General features: G+C 40.7%; 1 protein-coding gene across 3 annotated transcripts in view; it reads right to left on the bottom strand.

Annotated features, from left to right (window-relative positions):
* Positions 1–16,169, bottom strand: part of unc5cb (unc-5 netrin receptor Cb) — a 121,885-nt gene extending 105,716 nt beyond the window's left edge. For 2 of the 3 annotated variants that reach the window (XM_072371635.1, XM_072371634.1), the window contains exon 1: positions 15,579–16,169. In XM_072371635.1, coding sequence (XP_072227736.1) covers positions 15,579–15,696 — 118 coding nt within the window. In that variant the 5' untranslated portion in view covers positions 15,697–16,169. The remainder of the gene's footprint in view (positions 1–15,578) is intronic. The other variant, XM_072371636.1, reaches the window with a different exon arrangement.
* Positions 16,170–22,905: the final 6,736 nt, after the last annotated feature.

Consider the following 22,905-nt stretch of genomic DNA (forward strand, 5'->3'; position numbering starts at 1 on the left):
AGATAACCACGATAAAGCTGCCCACCCCAGCTCTTCCCCGCTCCTCCCATTTGTGCACACGCGCAACACACACACACACAAAGAAATGTGAACGTGCACAGACATGGAGGTGAATACACACAGGCATATCTGATGACCTACTCTGTGAGTAGATGAAAAGTCCTCCCTTAGGGATTTTTACGTTAGCACACACACACGCACACAAACGAGACCTCGTCCCAAGCGTAAGATCACAGGGTGTCATCTGGCTAGTAGGATATCACTGAGCCCTGGGAGCCATGGAGGTCACGGAGGTCTCTCGGACGACATCGGGCAGCTTTGAGCATCAGCTCATCTTTCACCATCTATCTGTTGCGGATTCTCTCATGCCCGTAGCAGGTCCCTTCATGGTAGTGCTATATATAGTTCCCTTGCTTCCCAGGATTCTTTATAATGTCCTCCTGTGGTGGAAGGAGTCTGAGGCTCATCATTATAAATCAGCCTGTTAGAATAAATAAAATTTTAAAGAGCTCTTCTTAGATTCAAATTGAAGTCTCCATTAGTGAGGCCAGAGCAAATGGCTGCTTGCATGGAAACACGCAGCAAATCAACACAACAACCCTTTTAATCACCTTCTCAGTCCTTTTGTTCTTCTCCCTCTGCTCCTCCACCCTCTGGGCTCTGAGTGATGAAGTCCAGTAACCTCTTTAAGGAGGAAAATAATATATGATCAAATATGCTACTTATTACTACAGAGACCTCCCCCCTTATTTGCTTTATAGTATGAAAACGCTTAATCTATATACTTTTTAACCTTGCATAGGTCTGCATAGGTCAAGGGAGATTAGCGGGGAGCAGAGGAGGCGAATGTAAGCTCATCTTATCACGCTGTGCTCTCTGGCAAGAGACAGGACTGCTGACAGTACACAGATAGCAGGCGGTGGGGATAAGGAAAGCAGAAACAGAAACAGGGCCACACAGCAGGAGTACCCAAAAATCCAATGATTAGAAGGCACAGCAGAAGATACAAAGAGTTTGACAAGAGCAATGAAAACAAAAGAAGACACAGTGCAATATACCAATTTCTGAACATGCACACACACACACACATATAGACAGACTATGATTTCATTTCATGTCAGCCTTGAGGGAGGGCTGAACTATACACGCTTCATCATCCTCCCTCTTGATCGCTCTGTTCTTGGCCTGCTGCACGCCTCCAGGGCCAGCGAAGGCAGCGATTAACGACAACAGTCAGAGTGTGTATGAGTGTGTAAGTGTGTGTAAGGCCTGATCGTTAGAGCGGCCAACTTGTGTAATACAATTACAGAGGCTGCAGAGAAACTGCTAATGTGCACACAGGCAGCTCTGTCAGATGGATCAGGTATTGAGTTTTCTATGCTTAATTCACTTTCCAGCACACACATGGGTGCATTAGTTAGATTAGACTAGAGGGAGGGGACGGGAGGTGGGGTTGGTCTACCGCCGAGCTGGGCAGATTTGTTTAGTGGTGGCTGTCAATTACAACCCTGACCCTTGCACTAAATGGCTGCTCATCCCGTGGAAAAAAAGGAAAGCAGACAAAAGCCAGACAAGATTGGTAAAGACATGGCCATTTGCTTCTAGAGATAACAAGTGGAATGTTGTGGAGTAAACAATGGTCAAAACACTGCGCATAATGCTACACCAATAAAACAGAGTGCTGCGGCCTGAAAAGGCAATGTGGCCACCAGTAAGATTGGTGAGGTAATGTTATCACTAGAATGCTGCAGTAATGAGACAATACAAGGCGAGTAGTGGGTGGGTACTTAAAAACATGAAATGGGAAACAATTGATTCAATTTGCTCATCTTGAAAGTCTCATGCAATTTCAGAGACTGATTATGGATGCAACCGCTCAAAAACTACCGATCCCCTTTTGCTTTTCTAGCTTGCATCATTGTAACTATAAAAAAGTCGACATGACATCCAATTCTTAAACTACTAGGTAATCTTAAAGTATTTTCCGTTTATAACACATTATATAAAATAGATAAATAATTAATTATCAAACAAATTTCAAACTATTTTTGTGTGAAGAAAACTACTGTCATCATGTACAGTTTTTAAAAACAGTGTGGATCAAATAAAAATATGCACATGACCTATATTTCAGTTCTCTTACAACGTTCCACTTCTATAAACGGGAGGAAACAGCACAGGCTGTATGAAAAGATGCCATATACACCTCTTTACAAATGAACACATCTATTTGTCCCTGTGTCGCTTCAGAGAAATTATATCGGTTTTCCCAGTAAACTTTGATGCCACTACTCTCAAAGGAATGGGACGCAATCACAAAACTAGTCTGAGAATAATTATAACTCTGTTCCAGTGAGGATAAGTAAATTAAATCTCACAGAAGCTCTTCTTCTCCAGTAGCAAAATGAGCAGCAGGAAAGGGCTGCAGTTTCAGAAAACACCTCCCTCCCATGTAAACATATATAATCACAACAAGATGTGCAATGCAGAGTAGCTCATAATTGTATCACTGAAGTGTGATGACTGACTTTTAGAAGGGGGTAGCTTTGCAGCTGATTGAATCAAAATGTCTGCTTCACTCCCAAGAGACCACCCTGATACAAAGAATAAAGCTTGTAACTGGGACACAAAGTTACAAATAATCCTGTAAGCCTTTTAAAAAAAACTCTCTTTATGGGGACAGTTCCCCCTCCTCTCCTCCCATATCACTCCCTGCTCCTTCAAAAACAATGAGAAAAAGGGAGCCAAAGAGGGTGACGAGAAAAGAGGAGTAAAGTTTGATGTGACAGGCTCTCAAGAAAGAAATCCTTTATTCAGTGGTAGATGTTGGACAGCAAAGTGCCCTCGTTGTGACACATCCATCAAAGAGCTGATCACTTTTGTCATCCCACTTGTCCAACCCTTGTATGTCAGAACCGCTTCAACCAAAACAATTTTACTCCTTCATTACAGACAGAGCAGCATGTAAAGGAGAAACCACTGCCACTCCTTGGATTTGACATGTCCCGTCAAAATTCCTTGGACAGAACACTGCATTCTGTCGAGTTCCTATTAAAGCAAACTAAAATGGAAGGTGCAGTGTAACTATTCCAGCCTGAGTTTGTTGTGAACGTGCCTCAACATTCAGTCAACATGGAAGCAACTGCCAACAAGAAAAACAGCAGTCAAAACCAAAACCAGGTTTTGCTAGTGTCTGGAGAAGAAACACAATGAGGTTCAGATTACGATGCCAAATTTCCCAAGAAAAGAGCAGGAGAATGGAAATATGCATGTGATTTGGTAATGCTCAAAGCTGCCCAGTCCTTGCAAAACACTGGCTTGTCCAACATTGTTGTATTTGTTTCTGAGATTTTTGCGTCCTTTCTATGAACAAAAACCCACACAAAGCAACCCAGAATAGCTGTGAGTTAATGTGCTTGAGTACTAGATGCTTCCAGCCTGTTCATCCTGTGGGTAAAAGCCATGCAGCTTAGGAGTGGCTCCTCGTTCTGTGGCTCGTTTAATTCCTCCACCTCCACTCTCTCTCTTCCTCCTGGGCTGTATCAGTGCTTTGTTAGAGTGGTCTTAAGATGGGGCATAGGGGTGCTAAAAAAAATATTTGGCACAGAAAAGCAAAAAATGTGACTAGCAGAAAGCTAGTAAGTCTTTGTAGACTTGTAAAAACAAACGTGATTTAGTAACACGAAGCTTTCTAAATGCACGGCGTGTGCAGTGGGATTTAAACAAGGAGCTACTGGGGGGAAATCATCAGGAAATATAATTTACCAGTGCAGTGCTCCTTCCTTTACACAGCAGAGGTTATCCTGTGTTGCCCTCCCCCTCCACATCTCCCAAGTGTAACCCTCTCCTCTTTTACCTTACGGATCAGCTTACCTCACGTCAGCCTAAAAACCATGGGAACCCCTATGCATGGTGTGTCACCACTGAATTATCGGTTTCCGCTGCACATGCTCCAGCATATCTGCAGCAAGCCATTACTGTGTATCAGTTTACGGTTACTATGCTGACTCTAATGCAGCCAGTATACTGTATGGAGTCATAGTTTATAGATGTCTGGAATTAGAGAAACAAAGCTGTCATCTCACTAAGCTGGGTCATTTTTTTTTCCAAACTCAGATCTCATTTCTCCATCAACTGGACTTGATGGAGAGCAATTCTACAAAGCCTGCCACTGTGTTAAGAGACATTTCTACCAAATTGATAAGTCGGTTGGAAAACTGATATCAGGGGCCACTCCTGTGGCTTAGTGGTTAAGATGGTCCCGTGAGCAGCTGGAGACCATCGTTGCACCTCTCTTCCTCCCTTGTTTGTCATTATATCTAAAACCACTATCCACTAAAAGGATAAAATGCCTATGACCAAATGCTTATTCTGTAATATCACCCATATCAAGAATGCTATTACTGGGAATACTTGTTAGAGCGAGACTTAGAGTTCTAATTTTGACCTGATGTAGATGCTAAATGGATATCAAGTGATAAACAAAGCTAACATGATTAGTCTAAAAGGCAATATAAATTTTGGTGCCAAATTTCTTTGAAGTCCATTGGGTATTTCACTGCAATCCAAAAATATCAACCACACAGTGGACGTTGAGGAAAACTCTGGGGACTTCCAAAGTGATTGCAATTAATCCTCTTGGCAACATGAATATCTGCACTTAATTTAAAGGCAATCCATCCAATATTTGTAGAAAATTTTTAAATGGTAATCTGCAAGTAGGACTGGACGTATACTCAAGAAAGCACCAAAGTCATTAGGTTTTGCTTTCAGGACCATAAATATTTGTACAAAGTTTCATAGCAATCAGTAGACAGCCAAGACATTTCAGTCTACAGAAAGGCATTGCCACTCCTACACTTAGAAAAGGGTGTGCCAATTTTCCAAACCCAAAGTTTTGCAGAGCCCTTGATTTTTCAGCAACACTTTGCCTCTTGCCTAAAAAAAGCGAGTCTATCTTTTTTTAAAAAGAACAAGGAGAGAAATTTGCTCTTATCTTTTTAAGTGACCAGGCACAGTCATTTGATCACGTCAAACTCCAATATTCTGGTACGTTTCCAGGTGAGTCTTTTCCTGACTTATCTTAAAACAGTTATCACCCGACAAAGACACTTCAACGAGACAAAAACTTACAAAACATTCCACATGGCTAACAGGCAAATGGACAAGACCAAAACTTTTCTCAACTGCCAACTTTCAGTCAAGCCGTTTACACCAACATCAAAAAATGCCCTGAACATAAACTCTAGAGGTAGAAATGCATAGTTCTAACCACAGTGTTCTTGCACTTAGCAACAATGATAAAGCAAACCCCATATTCATCTGACATATAACTGCCACATTAAACTCCTGTTAAATTCAACCACTTTACTATGTTTTTATGCATTTCATGAAATTAAAGCTCAACAGAACAGACGTGAGGGTAAATGTGCAGGAGAGACTACAAAAGAGAAGACAGAACCGTGACATGGGATAACTGTGTTGTAAATTCAGTCTCATTGCGCTCTTTAAAAACAAATTATTTATTTCCCGAAATGTATTTTGTAAATACATTAACTAATCCCTTGTGCTGTAATAGCGTTTAGGGTTTTGCGGTAGTCAGGAGGTAGCTCAGCAAGATCTGATAGTTCCATACATGTCACGGTGATTTACGCTCCAGTATTTTGGGTTTTGTGCCTTAAAGGATTAGCAGCCAGTGGAGGTTAAACAGCAATCAAGAGTGTGTAGTGTACAAAGCCATACACATAACACTGCCATTTCAAACATTTGACCTGGTTTGGAAAAATCCCCTGCTTTCTTCCTGCATTTCCGAGCAATCATCACAACGACATCCATTATTCACCCTCTGCCTACTGTTAGGTTAACTCCTTGAAAGGCCCATATGCAGAGCGGGGAGTTCTCTTCTACTTCAAATCCCACACAACTTAAAGATCTGCACTGTGTTCTTCGTGATTCATAATTAATCAAAGTAAGCACTTTTTTAACTAGTGAATGACTGCATTCACTGTGAAACAAAGACATTGTGAGTAGTCTGAGTATACTTGACTTAATCTATTTGTGTGAGAATATCATGTAATTCTCACATTTAGAGCAGGGAATTCTCAGATCTGTGCAACTGTTTCTTTCATCAACCACACTTCCACAGCATTCAGGAAATGAATGATGCATAGTATTAAAGACAACAGAGGCAGATTTTAAAAGTTTACAATGCTTTTGAGATCCTCCACAGATTCCTAAAATGGAACAACGCAGTACAGTTTTACTTTTCTGGCAAGCACACAAACTGTAGCTGCTGCAACAGTGTACTTTACATGTGAGGAGTCATAAAATAACCTTTCACCGTGGGGCTTCTGTCTGGGCCCCATTTAAATGAGACCCACTGTCTGCCAGTACTTAAGTCACCAGGGACTGATCATGGAGATATGGCACACACACACACACACACTCATACATGCTCACAAACACACGCTGTACCAATGCAGGAAAGTCTGACAACCCACGGCAATCTCATGTTGCAAACTATTACTGTCACAGTAACAAAGCCCAAAATGAGGAAAAGTGGTCATGCTGTAGGGTGTTAAAGTTGGTGGGTGTTCGGTGGTGGAGATCATGATACTGGGGTTGGGGCAGTTAACTCTGCAACAAAACCTTTTTTTCCTTTGTTCAGCAACAACAAATTCAACTATGCATGCTGAGACTTGTACAGAGTAATTACCAAAATAAAGCTTGATTTCAGTTGCTTATATACATCTGTCCATCCATCTATACTCGCTTAATCCAATTCAGGGTCGCGGGAGGGGGCTGAAGCCTATTCCAGCAAGCGAGGTACACCCTGGACAGGGTGTTTTTGCATGGTGGGGGGAAGCCGGAGTACTCGGAGAAAACTCACACATACACAGGGAAAACAGGCAAACTCCACAGTAAGGCCTGAGCCGGGATTCCAACCAGAAACCCTCTTGCTGTGAGGCAATATATGAACCACACAGTGTGAGGCAATGGTGCCAACCACCACACCACCATGCAGGGTGGACGGGGTGCTTATATACAGTATCAGTCTAAATTGTTTGGGCATACCTACCCATTTATTTTAAAGGAGAAGATGACTCACATTTTGACTCGTTTGCTCTTGTCAACCGCAGTTCATGGAACGTTGTGGGGGATTAATCACACAGCAGCACATACCAATTGTGAAGCTTTAATTTAGCACCTCATTTAACTCAGTAAAAACAACAACTTTATAGGCTGGCATTCTGACACACATTTAATTCTGCCCTCTGGTAATGGTCTGCTCTGTTTAAAAGTCTGTTTGGCAGCTCTGTAGATAACAGATGGAGGAAAAATGAGGGGAATTATGAGAAAGATTGATTTCCTGAGGATGAACGGTCTGGTATTCACACAGATTTCTCTGAAGCCAGCTTTCTCAAACTCTGTTATTACTGAATCAACACACACGAGCATACACACACAGACACAGTCACCAAAAACAGAAGAAGAGCATGTTCACACAAAGACAACGCCACATTCATACAGAAAGCTATGAAAACAGATTAGATGAATTATAAGAGTCAGGACGGAAAAGTGATACGAGGTGAAAAACTGCAAACTGTTAAGGACACAAACATTCCACTCTTTTCAAAAGTCTACCACTTCTCATGCTTGAGATATTACTGACTGAATCTATAGGTGGAAACAAATACGTTCAGCTAGGACGTGATTAACAAAACTAACCCTCCTCTTCGTAAGCCTTTTCCCTAATGGATATTAAAGTGTATTCCTTTAGAAGAACAAGCACAAGCATTGTTTTTTTACGCATCCCAAGCCCGTCTTTAAAGAACCATAATATAAACCAGAGACTCCAACTTCTCTTGTGGCATTTCAAAAGCAGACACAGGAATGAAGCAAAATGAGAATGAAGGAGGGGGACGGGAGGATAAAGTACCTCATTTGAGCCCCATAAAAAACAAGGAGGCACAAACATTTATCTGTGGCAAGGCTTTCATCAGATGCTTTAAGAGCACAGAAATAACAGAGAGCAAGATGCTGATAAAGTGGAGACAGGAAATGGGGAGCGTGGGTCTCCTGCTCTCATGTTTCCATCGGGACAAGGGGTCCCATGCCCTACAGCCCCCCTCCCTTCTCACCCCCGTCTCTGTTGTGCTGACATATATAAACCAAAACTCTTTCCATCCAGACATTAGTGCAGGAACTGGAAAACACAAGTCCTCCTCACAAAGCAGAGATGAGAGACACATTTAAGTCTGCAGGTGTAAAAAACGTGTGGATGTTTCTACTTGATGGTTTAACAAATGCCAACCAGCTTTTTGAAGGACTTATTGCAGATGAATATTGTTCCTATTCTTCAGGAGCGCTTTTACATATTTGCTTTAGTCTCATTCCACCAGTGAAGCTCTGGCTTTGTGCACAAGACAGGGCAAAGCCAGGATTACGGGTTTTTAAGGGAACTGAGGAAAAGACAGTGGCTGTGTTTCCTTTCAGTCGAGCACACTGGACTTCTGTAATAAACATCAAATTTCAGGTGATTCCATGCTGCGTGTGACTCAAGTGTGATGAGTCACCACTGATATCGTCTCTTTCATCACTGCTAAAATCATATTTGGGTCTTAAAATTAATATGTAGCCTGGCTTTAACATCAAAGCGGCCCGATAGTGACAGAGCAAGAGAAGAAGAACTCTAATTGTATTTGGTTACAGCTCTTCAGAAAAAATACTGAATTATAGATACTAGTTGAAATGTTAGTTATGACTATCAGCATACATTATTTTCTATAAAATGAATATATAACATACATTCTTTTGTTTTACATCTTTTTGACCTTTTTTAACAGGAATGCTTTCTTTGGACATATTTGTGAACAAGAATATACATTTTACATTAATTTACATTTAAAAAGTAAGCTTGACCAACGCCGGACCTCTGTCAGAAAGAGGAAGATATTTTGGGCCAGCAGCAGCTCTAGCTGAACATGTATAACTCTTCGTGTTAAGTAAATGCAAGCTACTAGTCAAAAAGATTTTTTTCTACATGACCAGCCCTAGACTTTTACAATTTGACTGGTTCTGCTATTTCGTTAAAACTTCATACAGAGCCCCTTTTTGCTCTATAATTTTTGTTAAAGGTTCACTCATCTTGCTGTGCCACATTAGGCCACTGTCTGCTATTTAATGGTGTGGTTACCAAGGTTGTTCCATACTCCATGCTGAGCTAAGTAATGTCATTAAAGGACATCAGGGCAATAACAGCATTCTGTTGGCCTTTTAATGAACACACTGAGCTATTTACAGTGTCCATGTTAATATACGAGAGGAGCAGCATTCCAGGAAAATATCATATCCACTCTTACTTCATTTGTTTTTCATCCTAATCATCCGTGCAGGGGTAGAAAACCACGTATTCCAACAACAAGGCTAAGTCATGGGAAAAAAGCATGTTTTTCTCACAGTGATCGGACAAACATGAAGAAAAAGCGATAACGGATAAATATACATATAAAATATAATAAAAAGAAGTTTAAACAAAAACACTATGATAATCATGAGTAACTAAAACCATATTCTGGTTGTTAGTCAAACTTTACTTGTACTTGTAAGGACATGTCCTTGACTGATTTCCTGCTAGGAACACAAAAATGCAGGAGGACATTAGTGGTTGAACACCAGGGGGGAGGCCAGGATGCCAAATTAAAAGGCAGGAGTGGAGTGTGTGCTTATTCTCACTCATGATGTGCTCTGTCAGCCCTGCTGCTCATAATGGCATGAGAAGGGCCACTTAACTCGTAATAATTTCTCTCTCGCCTTTGGCTCTGTCCTCCTTTCCATCACCCCTCAACCCCAGACTTTCTGACTGTTAGATCTGATCTCTAATCATAAATGAACTGCAGATCAAGAGCAGGGACAGTAGTCCACACCCCCTTCCCCCCTGCCTACAATCCTGTAATCACAGGGCTCTTGGCTGGTAATAGGCCAACAAGCCTTTGAATGAAAAATGACTGTACCTCTAATGCATCATCTCAACTTTGAAGAGCCATTTTCTGGCAAAGGGGAATCACAGGTAGGGAATTAGGTCACCACTGCCACCATCATCATCTTTATAATCATTATCTCCCTTTTCATTCAGTACAGTAATTGAAAGCAGGACCTTTTAAACAATTATTTTCATTTCCTGCCCATGGCCTGAAAAGCTAAACTTGCCCCAATATGCCATGGTAATTTCTGCCCAGTGGCGTACTTTGACTCACCAATACCTCACAAAAACGATGAGCAAACACACACACACATCCACACAATCTAGGTGGTGCAATACGCATTGTAGAGAGACAGGTCAGTCATTCTGGCACAGGCCTACCTGTCAAGTGCTGCTACTTGTGCGGAGCTCTGCTAATGGACTGCTAATAGAAGTGAATGTTGCACTGTGAAGCTCCCTGTAGTTGAGAGTGTCACACAAGGTGATTAATGACATTCTCCTCTCCTCCCCTGTCCGTTCTTGTCCCCCCTCCATATCTCGTTTTCACCATTTTCTCTCCCTACTTCTGCCTCAGGTTCTTTCCCTCTTGATTTCCTACTCTTCTGTCCCTTTCTTGCGTCCTTGTGATCTCCTTCATCTCACTCCTCTTTTTTTTTTTTAAGCGTTTTACTGGGAGGAACAAGATTTTACCACACAGGAATCTGAACATCTCCTATACTCTCCAGTCATCAAATACATTTGCAAGTTTACTGGCTTCAGAGGAATGCAGTACAAGAAAAACAAATAAAAACACTAAGGGAACATCCAACAGAAGCGTCATTCAGAAGAGTAAATGGAAAAAAAAATGTTTAGGTAATATTGTCTTGGGGTAGGACTTGAAACCGTGGCAACCTTGACAAATGGAAAACAGAGCTTTCAGTGTGTGTCTAATGTTGTGACACGGTATATATTAGCCTGTAACAGCCTGAAAAATTAATCTAAATCTAACCAATTAACTATATTCATTCAATCTAATCCAGCAGCAAAACAAATGTCAATCTGAAAATAATGTGAATAATATAAAGGGAAGGGACAAATATCACAGTTTTCTGAGTGAAGGCCTTTTGTATAAGCAGCACCACAAAATGTGTCTCTTTCTGGATAAGAAGCATTGAAACTTGAGTGCCTTTACTCTGACATTCACTTATCGTGTATTGTGGATGTTGCAATTACACATCCACAAAACTGAGTGAGAGTGAATGTGATTGCCATTCTACATCTTACGCCATTTTCATCCTGATTTATTTTTAAACTTGTTTTTACTTGTGCATTTCAGTTCGTTTTGCTTCTTGAATAAATACATGCGATCTGTTAGTTGATTTCTCCTTACCTGTTTTCAGTTAGTCATCCCCCTCTGTGTTTAGTTTTGCATATATACTACAGAATAGTTTGTTTTTTGCCATACTGTCTTTGTACAAGAACAGTCAAGCTTTCCAGCCAATATTTGCACAATCCAAGTTGGCTTTTATGACCCTTGCCTGTGGCTGATTTCTGTCTATTTGCTTGTTTTTGTGAAACTATCCTCCCAAATAATACTCTGGCTATTGTTTGTCTATGCTGGCCAAACCTACTTATATTTACATCTTAAGAGTAAGAGACATCGAGTGGTTGTGAGAGCAACTGCATGTAACCTGCCAGAATGAAGGTGGCAGTTGTGTCGTAAAAAGGACATATATCAACCTTCCTTGATTTCTATTCCCGACCAAGTAGTTTTGATTTGTAACCCTAATCAAGAGAAGTTATCGCCTAACCCCAACCTTGAAGTGACAAAGTTTGGTTATAATGTGCTGTATTTATATGTACAGTAACCATGCCAACTAGCAAATGCAACTAGCAATGGCATCACCGAGGGTTGTCTGGATAGAGAGCTTGTTGTTCTTGGACATTGCTGTTTCAACTGGATGACTGGGTTCATTTTGGACTGAACCTGGACTTTGTCCCAGAGTTTGCCTCATAACTGCCTCCTAGTGTTTAACCCTACTGGGTAATAAAGTCTGATTATTAACGCTAACCTATATGGGTCCTCCAACCACCTCATTTCTCATCATAGCTGTGAATGAAAATAGCAACACTGGATAAACCAAAAGAAAAATGCTTCAGCAGAGTAAATGATGACACTATTGTTTTCTGTACTGTCACTGAAACTTTGATAGTTCTGGCTACCTGATGAGAAATTTACTTTCTGTTATTATTCAGTTTCAGTTTGATAGACTTAAACATATTCAAATTAGGCATAAATATATACTCTTAAAAAAAGGGTTTAGTATTTGTCAAACAAATTTGTTAGCTGCATTCTAACTCTGCTGTAGAAGTTTTGAATTTAAAACAAAATCAGAACAAAGGATAATTGTTGTCTTGACAAAAGTACAAAAAATAAACTCAATATGGGCCTCTTTTATTCTATATGTGACAGTCTGCGCAGTTCAGCATAAGATGTGTTCACCCACAGGAAGCATACAGACCTGCTCCCAGCCCCAAAAATAGCAAACGTGTATATTTTTTGCTTTCATAACAATAGTATGTGACATCAAGTGGAGCAGGGAAGCAAACTCAGCACCCACTCTTCACAGTAATTATCGCTCGCTACCACGCTCCGTCTGTGGCTCAGCAAGCAACCAGCATGCAACTCTGACCCTGCTCAGTCAAACAGTGTACACCCTTTTTATTCAGCCCTCTTTTTATTTTACCTGTGCATACCGCAAGTCAATCTTAATTTCCCTCAGTCACATCAAATCTCTCCATTACGCATCATTTCTTGCATTTAATTGTGTCATATATCCAGCTTATGGATAATGGCAAAAGGCAATCATAGGGGGTAATTTATAAGTGCTGATCCTAACACACAATGCTCTCATTGTGTAATGGCTCTTTTAAAAAAAATGACTGTAATGGTTATGATGTTAGTAGGCCCATGGAGCCACTTCTCATGCCCAAGGGAAGCCTGTTAGAATAACAATGATAAAAATAACAGTAACATGTATTCTTTACGCAGGAATCCAAATTGCTCTGAAAGAGAGTGTCTTCCTGATAAACAGTAAAGTCTAACTGTGCTCTGAGTCACGATATTTTATAATCCTCACACATCAAATATAGTTTAACTTTTCTCTTCCATAAACAATCCTCAGAGGACACATCACCAGAAAGCAAAGAGGCAGCAGAGACAGGAACATGGTGTAAGAGGAAGCGAAAGATGGGAGGGCAGCACTGTGGAAAAACTGAACTAATCCCAGGTTGGCCAGGAGAACCCATGTATCCACTGCCTAACACAGATATACACTGCGTAAATGTCCATTTTAAGGTAAGCTATGAAAATAAAAAGAAATCAAAGAAGAAAACGCTTTAAATGTGATTTTCTTTGTAACATCAAACATATCTTCACAACACTGACGGTACGATCTGCGCTTCCATTTGCAAAAGTTTAGATATCTTTAAATCCACCGTGACTCTTCTAAGCTGTTTTCCCCTTTAGCAGATTTCACATAAGTGAAATCTAGAAAGAAACCGATGCTGTGTCTGTGGTGCACCAGACATTCTGGTTTACCTTGATTTCAAAGCCCCTCATTAGAACCGAAAACAATCTAAATACATATTTGATATGTAAACCTGCCTCTACCCGACTCCCTTGTCAAAAGTTCTGCTGGTTAATGAGTTCCCTCAAAGATGGGATGAGAAAGTTCTCTCACAGTCACTCAAAAAGACAAATAAACAGCAACAGCCAGTTCAAATTCATTTAAGCAAACAATGCTATGTTCCAAGAACAAAATATGTAGGGAAAGGAATGGTGTCAGAATGAGCGCCTGTAAGTGAGCCACTTTAATCGCCAGTAGTTTTACACTGAAGAAGTGACTCTCAAGCGATTTGGAAATGTGTAGAGCTCATCAGTGCCCCAAAATAGCTAAGCCCATTAATTAGGCTCAAACAATGTTCTCCTGGTGTATTGACTTCTTAATGGACAGAGAAGAACCTTGTTCGTATTCCCATCCAGTCAATGCTCTCTGGGGTTTTGGAAAGGGTATTATGTCATCTCACCCTGCCCTTCAGAAACTGCTTCTGTGCTGTATTTCGTTCTTCCTCTTCTTTATTCGCTCATTAACTATGCAGGAGCGAGATGAAAGTCTGGAGCAGCTAGATAAGGTTGCTCGCAGACCCTTATCCCTGGCCGGGATATGTGCTTAGCCCTCCAATTTTAACTTGTGTTGCTCATGCATGTAAGCTTTGAAAAAAAAAGAGGACACAATAAGATAAACACGTCTAAGAACCTACATTTCATGATGTTACTAAAGGTAGAAGTATCCATGGATTTTCCCCAGTCTCATCATGGTATCTGCACATAGCTCATTCCAAAAAGACAAGATAAACCACCCACTTTAATTAGAGAAATACTTGCAACTAATGCACATGCACAGACACATACTGAAAACTCAGCCCTCACACGGATGGGCTACTCTTAGTTATCTTTGACAGTCAATTTCAATGAAGAGAAAGCAGATTAAGTAAATGGCTTCAGGTGTTGTAGCATTATCTCAGTGATCTGTAACTGACAGCTACTGCAGTTTACAGAAAACATCAATCAACAGGGTGCTTTCTGCAGGACAAAAACAAAGCTTAAAATGTGCTTACCGAGTGAAGAAGGAATTACTGCTGATTTGTATGAGATGCTTTGCTGAACTTAGAATTACACTGTTTGCCATTCAAAAATAGGGAATGTTTCTCACTGAGCACCCATCTTCCACATATCAGTCAAAATCGTATCTATTGTTAGTTTTACTGGATTTCATCATTTCAGAATAACCAAAAATGCTGAATGAGTTTTAAGGGAAGGAACCTTCAGCAGTGTTTATGGTTACTGGCATTTATATTACATTTCATCTTTAATGTTACAGCCACTAAGCCTCTAAATCCAGTATTTTACCTCAAAATGTCTTGCCATGAATCAGAACAGCTGAACTAGATTTGTCTTACTTTTTATTTACTTTTTTTCCTTTGGGTGCAAATAAATTACTTTGGTCTAAAGATTTTTTTGGAAGATGTAAAACACCGGAGCCACACGGAGCTTATTTTTCATTTTGATAGTATCTTAGGAGCTTGAATCACCAATTCGTCATTTTTTTTCCCTTGATAAACACAGATGTGGTCATGTGGCTGTTAGGCTTTCTAAACGGGTCTATAGTGGTGTGGTCTATATAACTGAAATTCAATTATATAGTCCCTTTATTAGAAGAATCATGATTGATCGCTCTGATTTTATCATTTGGCGCTTCTGAGAAGCCTTTGTTAGACATTTGTGCTTTATCATATCCACTTATTCTGTCTACATCAGCCACTAAAACATACCCTGTTTTGATGCGACTAGTTGAACTTTTGCTTTAATCTCTGAAAAAAAAACTCACTGCCATATGGTGGGTGAGCGGTCTGGGGTTTTTTTTCTATTACGCGTGTGAGCAAACAGAATTCGGGGTTTTCCTGTCCAGCACCCCGCTCAAGCTTGCAAAAGTTTGGAAAACTTTGACCGGCAGTAAAGCCCAGTTTACAGATCAAGAATAGCTTTAAAGTTTACCTTGAGCCACTCCGATGTCCGCCAGCAGAAACAGCAAAAGCCAGGATAGGGTCGGCATCTCAGGAGAGAATCTCAGCACTCTTGGTCCTTCTCTGTCAGTTTGTGCACCATACCCCATGATGAGGAGTCTAACTGGGCTCTGAGGCAGGTCCGAGTCACTGGGAAATTCGCACCAAACGCGCGCTATTGTCCCTCGCTGTGATGCGTTGCAGTCCAGGAATCAACCTTCACAACCCCGAGCGCAAAATATGGCTTTGGAGAAAATATATCCAGCGCAGTGTTTTTTTGCAAACATGTGACAGTTTATGGGAGAAGAGATGGGTGCATCGCCCTCCGTCTGGGAGGATGTTGAATTAATATCTGCCTCCGTTTGCCTTTCCCTTAAAAGGTTCACCAGGTTTGTCTTGAGGTGTGGATCGATATCTTGAAGGGAAATTCATGCTCCCTCACAAAATCTAAGTCCACCAGCAGAGTCTCCCTCTGTCGAATCTTCTCACGCGTGAGAGCTCAGTGTGTGTATGTGTGTGTATCACTGCGCCTCGCGCTCCTCTGACGGGACTGAATCGGGGGAAGGAGCCGTCTCTGCGGGCTACCTTGCTCCTTCAGCCAATCCAAGTGCTCCTGCAAGTGGCGCTGTATCAAAACCTGGCCCGGATAGAGGCAAGGAATGGAAGCCGTTTACCAGCTACTTGACAAATGAAAGTCTTGGATTTAGTGAAGGCTGCAGAACGGCGTGAATGATGTGTTAAACGGCCTGTAAACGTGTGGCGAACAAGAAAAAAAGGGAACAAATGAAGCCCTATAAAGTCGATGACTGCCAGTCTAAGCAAAAAGAATAACAGGTTAGGCTATATGGTGAAGTGCTTATCACAAAGTAAGTCTAAGGAATTTGTGAGATGATTAATTAAAAAGGAATCCAAAACGGATACTGTTACCTGTGTGGTTGCACAGCTCTTTCCTCTTTAGTAAGTTCCAGCAGCAACACATTGAAGTTAAAAAAATCTAATGCATTTGGTCCACAATAGTACTGTTTGAAACGTGAATCAGTTTCTACTCCAATGTGTTGCAAACAGGTGTTTCCGTTTCCTGGATCCTTATGCATCAGAACATAAATCGTCATTAATATAGAGCAGGCAGTGCAATGGGAAAGCATAATCTATCTGACTGGGCCCTGCACTTTCCCTTGTTGTAGCCACTCTAATTGTTTTTTTTGTTTGTTTTTTTAAAGTACTAATAGCATGTCACAATGATCAATAATTAGCTCACTCTTACAGGCATCCTGTCAAACAAACAAACACACATGTAAACAAAGATAGGCTCATGCGTTACTTTTGCTCTGCGGAGAAATTAGTTTCAGTGATTTCGGTAGGAGGCTGAAGGGTAATTACATATGCGTGACAGATGTCTGAGTAATGCCCCAGACACTTTGTGATTAATGTGAAATATGAACTTGACACCATCTTTGCTCCAAAATGAAACTTTTAAAATATGAATCTAATTTAAGAACCACAGTATTCTGCTCCCCTCCATCACCAGTTTAATGCATGGTGATGTCAATAGGCAGCTGTCATCTTGCTGGCATTTCAATTTCAGGTATGGTATGCAGAAAATTGCTTTTATTTTTTTGAGCCAGTCTGACTCAGACTTTTCTCATATAGGTACGTGTGGTTTGGATCCACAAATTGTTATCAGCCACAACGTTAAAGTGCTCACAGCTAAAGTGAATGGATGAAATTATTTTCTTATAATGACATCTTTCAAAAGGGTTAGGGGACTTAGCATCAAGCTAAAATATTTTGACGAAAAATTGTGAAAATCTGAATAACTTTAACCGAGGGATCAATCTATCATGGCTACACGATTCAGAGCATCTTCAAAACAGCAAGTCTCGTGCAGTGAATACAGTTAACCAAAAGAGTTCCAAAAAGAAAGAAGCAACTAGTGAACTGGTGACAAGATAATGGGTTCTCAAAACTTGCATATGTTTAGAGAGCAAAGGTTACAATACTGCTGAAGGCAAGGCAAGTTTATTTGTATAGCACAATTCAACAACAAGGTGATTCAAAGTGCTTCACAGAGACATTAAAACAGAAGAAATAAAAAGCATGATTTAAAATTTAAACAAAAGAAGGAAATAAGAACAATAGATAAAATCAGAAAAAATTATATATATGAAAGATAAAATCAATAGTTAAAACATGATTCTGTTTTGAAACTCAAGCTTATTCAAATGCAGCTGAAAATAGGTGTGTCTTCAACCTGGACTTAAATACACTGAGTGTTTCAGCTGATCTGAGGCTTTCTGGGAGTTTGTTCCAGACATGTGGCGCATAGAAGCTGAATGCAGCTTCTCCATGTCTGGTGGTCTGAAGACCTTGGTGGTGGCTCTGACTTATCAATATCACAACATACGGTGCACCACAGTTTGAGGTGTACGAAGTTGTGTAGCTTCAGACCAGTCAGGCTGCCTGTGTGACACTCGCAATCTCCAAAAGTGCATACAGTGAGCTTATGAGCATCAGAAGTGGATCATGGAGCAATGGTGAAAGATGGTTTAGTCTGAAGAATCATGCTCTTGTTCACAACTGGCGATGGAGTACTTTGTTTACATAGGGATGAGATGGAAGCAGTATGAACCAAGGAAGGGAGGCATTATGATGTGCTGGGCAACGTTCTGCTGGTAAACTTTGCATGGCAGCCTTTATGTGGATTCTCACAAAGATTCTTCTTTTGATAAATTAAATCTTGCTGTAGAGACCCAAGTTGGTTACTGCTAAATCGTGAACGTGAAGCTTCAAAACAAAAGTCCAAAAACCAGAGGGAGACGTCAGGGTAGCTATTTTAAGTTTTTATATATTGTCAGTGAACAGAGCGAAATGTAAAAGTGAAGGTAAACGGGGAACGTCGCACTTAGAACCCTGTCTCTTGCATCTTTACATCAAGCGTCAAGACAAGCTCCAGGTGTGGATGAGAATTTCCCCATGAATGCTCTCCCCATTGTGTGCTTGACACACTTGCTCAGTGTTGCATGGAGGCTGGGGAACAGTGCCTTTGGACTAGCGTACCATTGTAAAAAAAAAAAGGTTAGGTTTCTTCCAAAGAGTGAAGAATCACACTTCACAGCTTCCCAGGGAAAAGTTATGCTGGTCGACCAGAAAGGAGTCCTTTGACTGCCCCAAAAAGAAGAATGTGGATATTGTCCATATCATAGAGGAGAAAAGACAAGGTCCTAGGAGCCCATATAAGTAACATCCGCTTGCTTTGTGTTGAGGACCACTGACTTTGCCCTTGTGTTGATTTTGCCTTGTGTATATATTCTCATTAGGGAGTCAAAACACTATTCCCACTTGGTATTAGCCTTTACCAGAGTTGTCCTTGTCACCAATTGATGTGATTTTCATAGACAGCATTTCAAGGCACAGCCCAGGGGAGGAGTGTGTCTGATTTAGGGATCTCAGAATTTCCTTTCTGCTTTTTGCAGACACTTTGTGCTCTGTTGGCTTCATTGGACCATGACCCTAGCACACACTTCGATTGTTTTCATTGAGGAGTGAAGCATCTGGGAAGAGAGTCAGCACCTCCACATTTGAGGCTGTAGTTCTGTAGACCTTGCACTGTGGTTATGAGATTTAGTGACCAAGAGACCAATATTGCAAATGCAAGCTGTTGAAAATACTCTGGCTAACCTTGCTTGCAGAGCCAGTAAGGAGCCTAGATATCTAGAAAGATGTCAGAGGTGACTTGTAGCTCTTTTGCAAGCAGTCAGAGCCAGTTTCAATAGCTTATAATACAGATGTCTTGACTCCTCCTAATGTAAGTTTTCAGGACTTACCCAACTGATGAATTGAACTAATTGAACCTTCACAAAAAGCTGGAACATTACCTTGCTAAGTATGTTGCCACTACTTCTCAATGCTGGGACTGTAGCAAAAATTGGATAAGCAGGTCATTTGTGCTATTGCGTAGAATGCATGGATTCAACAAAGCACTGTTAACGTTCCTCTAGTATAGCTGGTCCATGCTGACTTCATGGTAATGCATTCATGCCAATATCAACACATTCCTCATGGTATCAGTCTGCTCTTTGTGGTTGAGATGTGAAGGATGCATGAGTAATAGGAGGGAACCAGAGGTCCCTGCCATGTTCCTTAAACACTCTTGATGCAATGGGCACATGGGAAATGGCATGTTACCTCGCCTCTTGGATCTGTTAAAAGTCATGACAGCCCAAACTAGCCGTCAGTACAGTCACCATAAAAATTATTCAACCCCATTGCACAGGGAATCCAATCATTTTGCTGGTGACTATAAGTCAAGACACAATCCAGAGTCTTTCAGATGAAACTTTATTTTTCTGCTCTGCAGTCATTCAGTTCTGTAGATGGATCACATAGCCTCATTTCACTGTTCTTTGCTGACTGGAGTAGAACGTGGCGTAGCTCTCTCTTGCTGCAGCCCATCCAATTCAAGGTTAAATGATGTGTGCTTACTGAAATGTCCATCTGCACTCTGATTTTGCACTGAGCTTTCATTTATTTGTGGCCTGTTCACTTGAACAAGTTTTGACATTCTCCCCTGACTTCTCTCATAAGCCTTTGAGGTGCAGATTCTGAAAGCAGTGAACAACATCCTGGGTGAGTGAGTCAGTCAGTCAGCTTGAATTATCATATCCTTTTCGATGTTTTCTGTGTGAACTGTTTGGTTGCACTGAAACTAGGCAGAAAAATCTGGTAGGAGTATTCATTAGAAGGAATTTTATTTAGTTAAGGACCTTGAGATATGTTCTTTTAATCATTTTATCTCTTATTGAACTGGGATAAAACCGCAATTCAAATCTAAATTACAAAGCAGTTTCCAGTTATTAGACAGAAGGGAAAGCATTCATGTTACATCAAATATGCACTATTACTCTGTGTAAGCTTTTGAAAAGGGATATGTTTTGTGTGCCAGGAGTGAAAAGCCTGTGTATCACAGAGATGCTGCTGTGTAAGTGCCCCCAGATTGTTAACATGATCCTTTCAGCAAATGACTCTCCTAACATCCACACCTTTGTCGGGAAAGATGGATTTTTGCCCACAAAGCCGCTCCTCGATGGGTGCTTTCATATCACAGGAAACTTGATACTGTAGACTGAAGGAATCCCAAGAGGACAGCAATGTCTGACATGCTGAAAGGGGAGCATCTGGAGCAAACAAATACAGCAAGTGAAAAGTTACTTAAATGTCTTGCTTTATTTGCATTTGACTCGCTGTCTGAGTCACTTTGTATTGTATGGATACTAAGCTACTAAGCATGTTTGTATGTGATCTGAGGATTTCAGTTGATGTAACTGCCTGAATATGCAAATCATTCTTAAGGGAAACATGAAGTTGTCAGAGGCAAATGTGTATTCAGTTTGTAATGGAAATGCATGGAGGTTTTCATACTTGTTCTTGATTTGCTAACATTAAAAACTGTTGCTCATATGGCCAACATTTCACAGATGTTTGTTTTTTGTAAAGGCTGTCACTGGTGCTGTACTGATGATTTCCAACTTCCAATTGGGAAAGAACGCCGGTTAGAAGTCAGATTTTCTTGTTGGGCTGCAAATATTCAACAAACTGATTTTCATTTATTTTTTAGTTAAGTGAGCCATATATCTTGCAATATATAGCAAAGCAAAAGGCTGGAGAAAAAAAGGGTATCAACCTACTACTTCTGAGATGCAGTGAATGCAGCTTCATCTAAAATGGATGATAGGTGGAGATACAGAGAGAGGAGGCTGGATAACCTTGGAAAGCTATCTAAGATTAACCTGCAAATCTGAATGCCTCACTGAATGTAAAACTGTAAAAGAAGTCAAAATAAAGACCCATGGATGAACTTTAACACAAGTCATTTTTACACAGTACACCCCAGAGTTTGCATTTATGTCTATGTTTTGCTGTTAGTTTGTTTGGATTTGAATTGGGTAGCTTTCGAAAGATCTGATAAATGTAAAATAGCTCTGTCGTACTCAGAAGATCAGGGGATTAAGCTGTTATTACATTTTACTGACATTGATCAGGGCAAGTGAAAAACAATGATTTGATGGCTTGAATAGTCTACTGAAAGATTGTGGAGATTCGTGTTCACCAGAGGACATTTTCTGCTTTCTTTGGTGATGCATGCACACATTCTCTGACAACAGAAATGTACATATTCTTCATCTTTTGTGAGGGGCATGTTTCCCAGCTCTGTACATGTCAGACATCTTTCTCCTGCTGAGCACTCACTGTACCTCTTTCTCTAGCGTCAGGCTGTAGATCAATTATCCAGAGAGACAGACAGATTGACAGGCAGACAAACAGAGATACGCTGGCAGACTAATGATTATGTAGAGGAAATGTAATGCTATTTCTCTGTGGAACCCACTCTCCAACTCCAACCCATCCCATCTCTTATTGCCACACAGATACTCACAAATGTGCCCTGGCTCCATTTTAATTTTAAAGATAAACATCACTAAATTAAAACACAATTGGAAATTAATCACAGCTATGAATTAAGTCACCTTTAGGGGTATCCTTCCTCAACCACAGCGTAACAGGTCGATAGCTAAAGTCACGGGTTGCCTCTGTGCACAGAGCTGCAGGATAGAGAGAAAAATTTGAATTATGACAAATGGCACAGTATGATTTGCACACAAAGCAGAGGTTTGGGGTATATTTTTTTCTTTTTACAACTGTGAGCCACAGAGAGACAGTGAATAGTGGCGTCGCCAGTTATGTGCCACACAATAAAGCTCCTTTCCATCGCTTTGGGCACACTTTACTGCTACTCTTGATATCAGTATTAAAAGTGATTTGCAGCTCCGTATGTGGCAAGGAATCAAAACTTAATTTAGGCAGATAAAGATGCCATTTGGGAGGGAGATAAAGTGCTGCATCATGGGGGATATGTTCCTCAGTCTGCTCTCAGCTCCTCACCCTTACAGCGCCCTCAGATTTACAAGCTCTTTTTTCCTGCTCCATAAAACAGCAAATCTGCTCACCAGGCGACACAGGCAAATGTTAATGGATTCATTTGTCAAGAAGCCTCCACTTATTTACAGTCCTCCTCCATTACCGTCGCTCCTCCTGTAAGAGAAAATCCAGTGGCCAAAGTCAAAATATCGATTTGCCCGTCCGTCAGACTGTGACTCACCCTGTAAAAAACACAGGACCAAAGACACTGTTGATACCAGGAGTGTGGCTCAACATGACAGATACACAATCAACGTACAAGCTCCTTTCACGTTAAATTATGTAATGGACTACAAGTAAGCAGTCAAATTAATCAAATTTTTTGTTCATTTAAATGGAAAGAC

This window comes from Leuresthes tenuis, unplaced genomic scaffold (genome assembly GCF_036924035.1).
Source record: "Leuresthes tenuis unplaced genomic scaffold, fLeuTen1.0.hap1 SCAF_19, whole genome shotgun sequence".
NCBI lineage: Eukaryota > Metazoa > Chordata > Actinopteri > Atheriniformes > Atherinopsidae > Leuresthes > Leuresthes tenuis.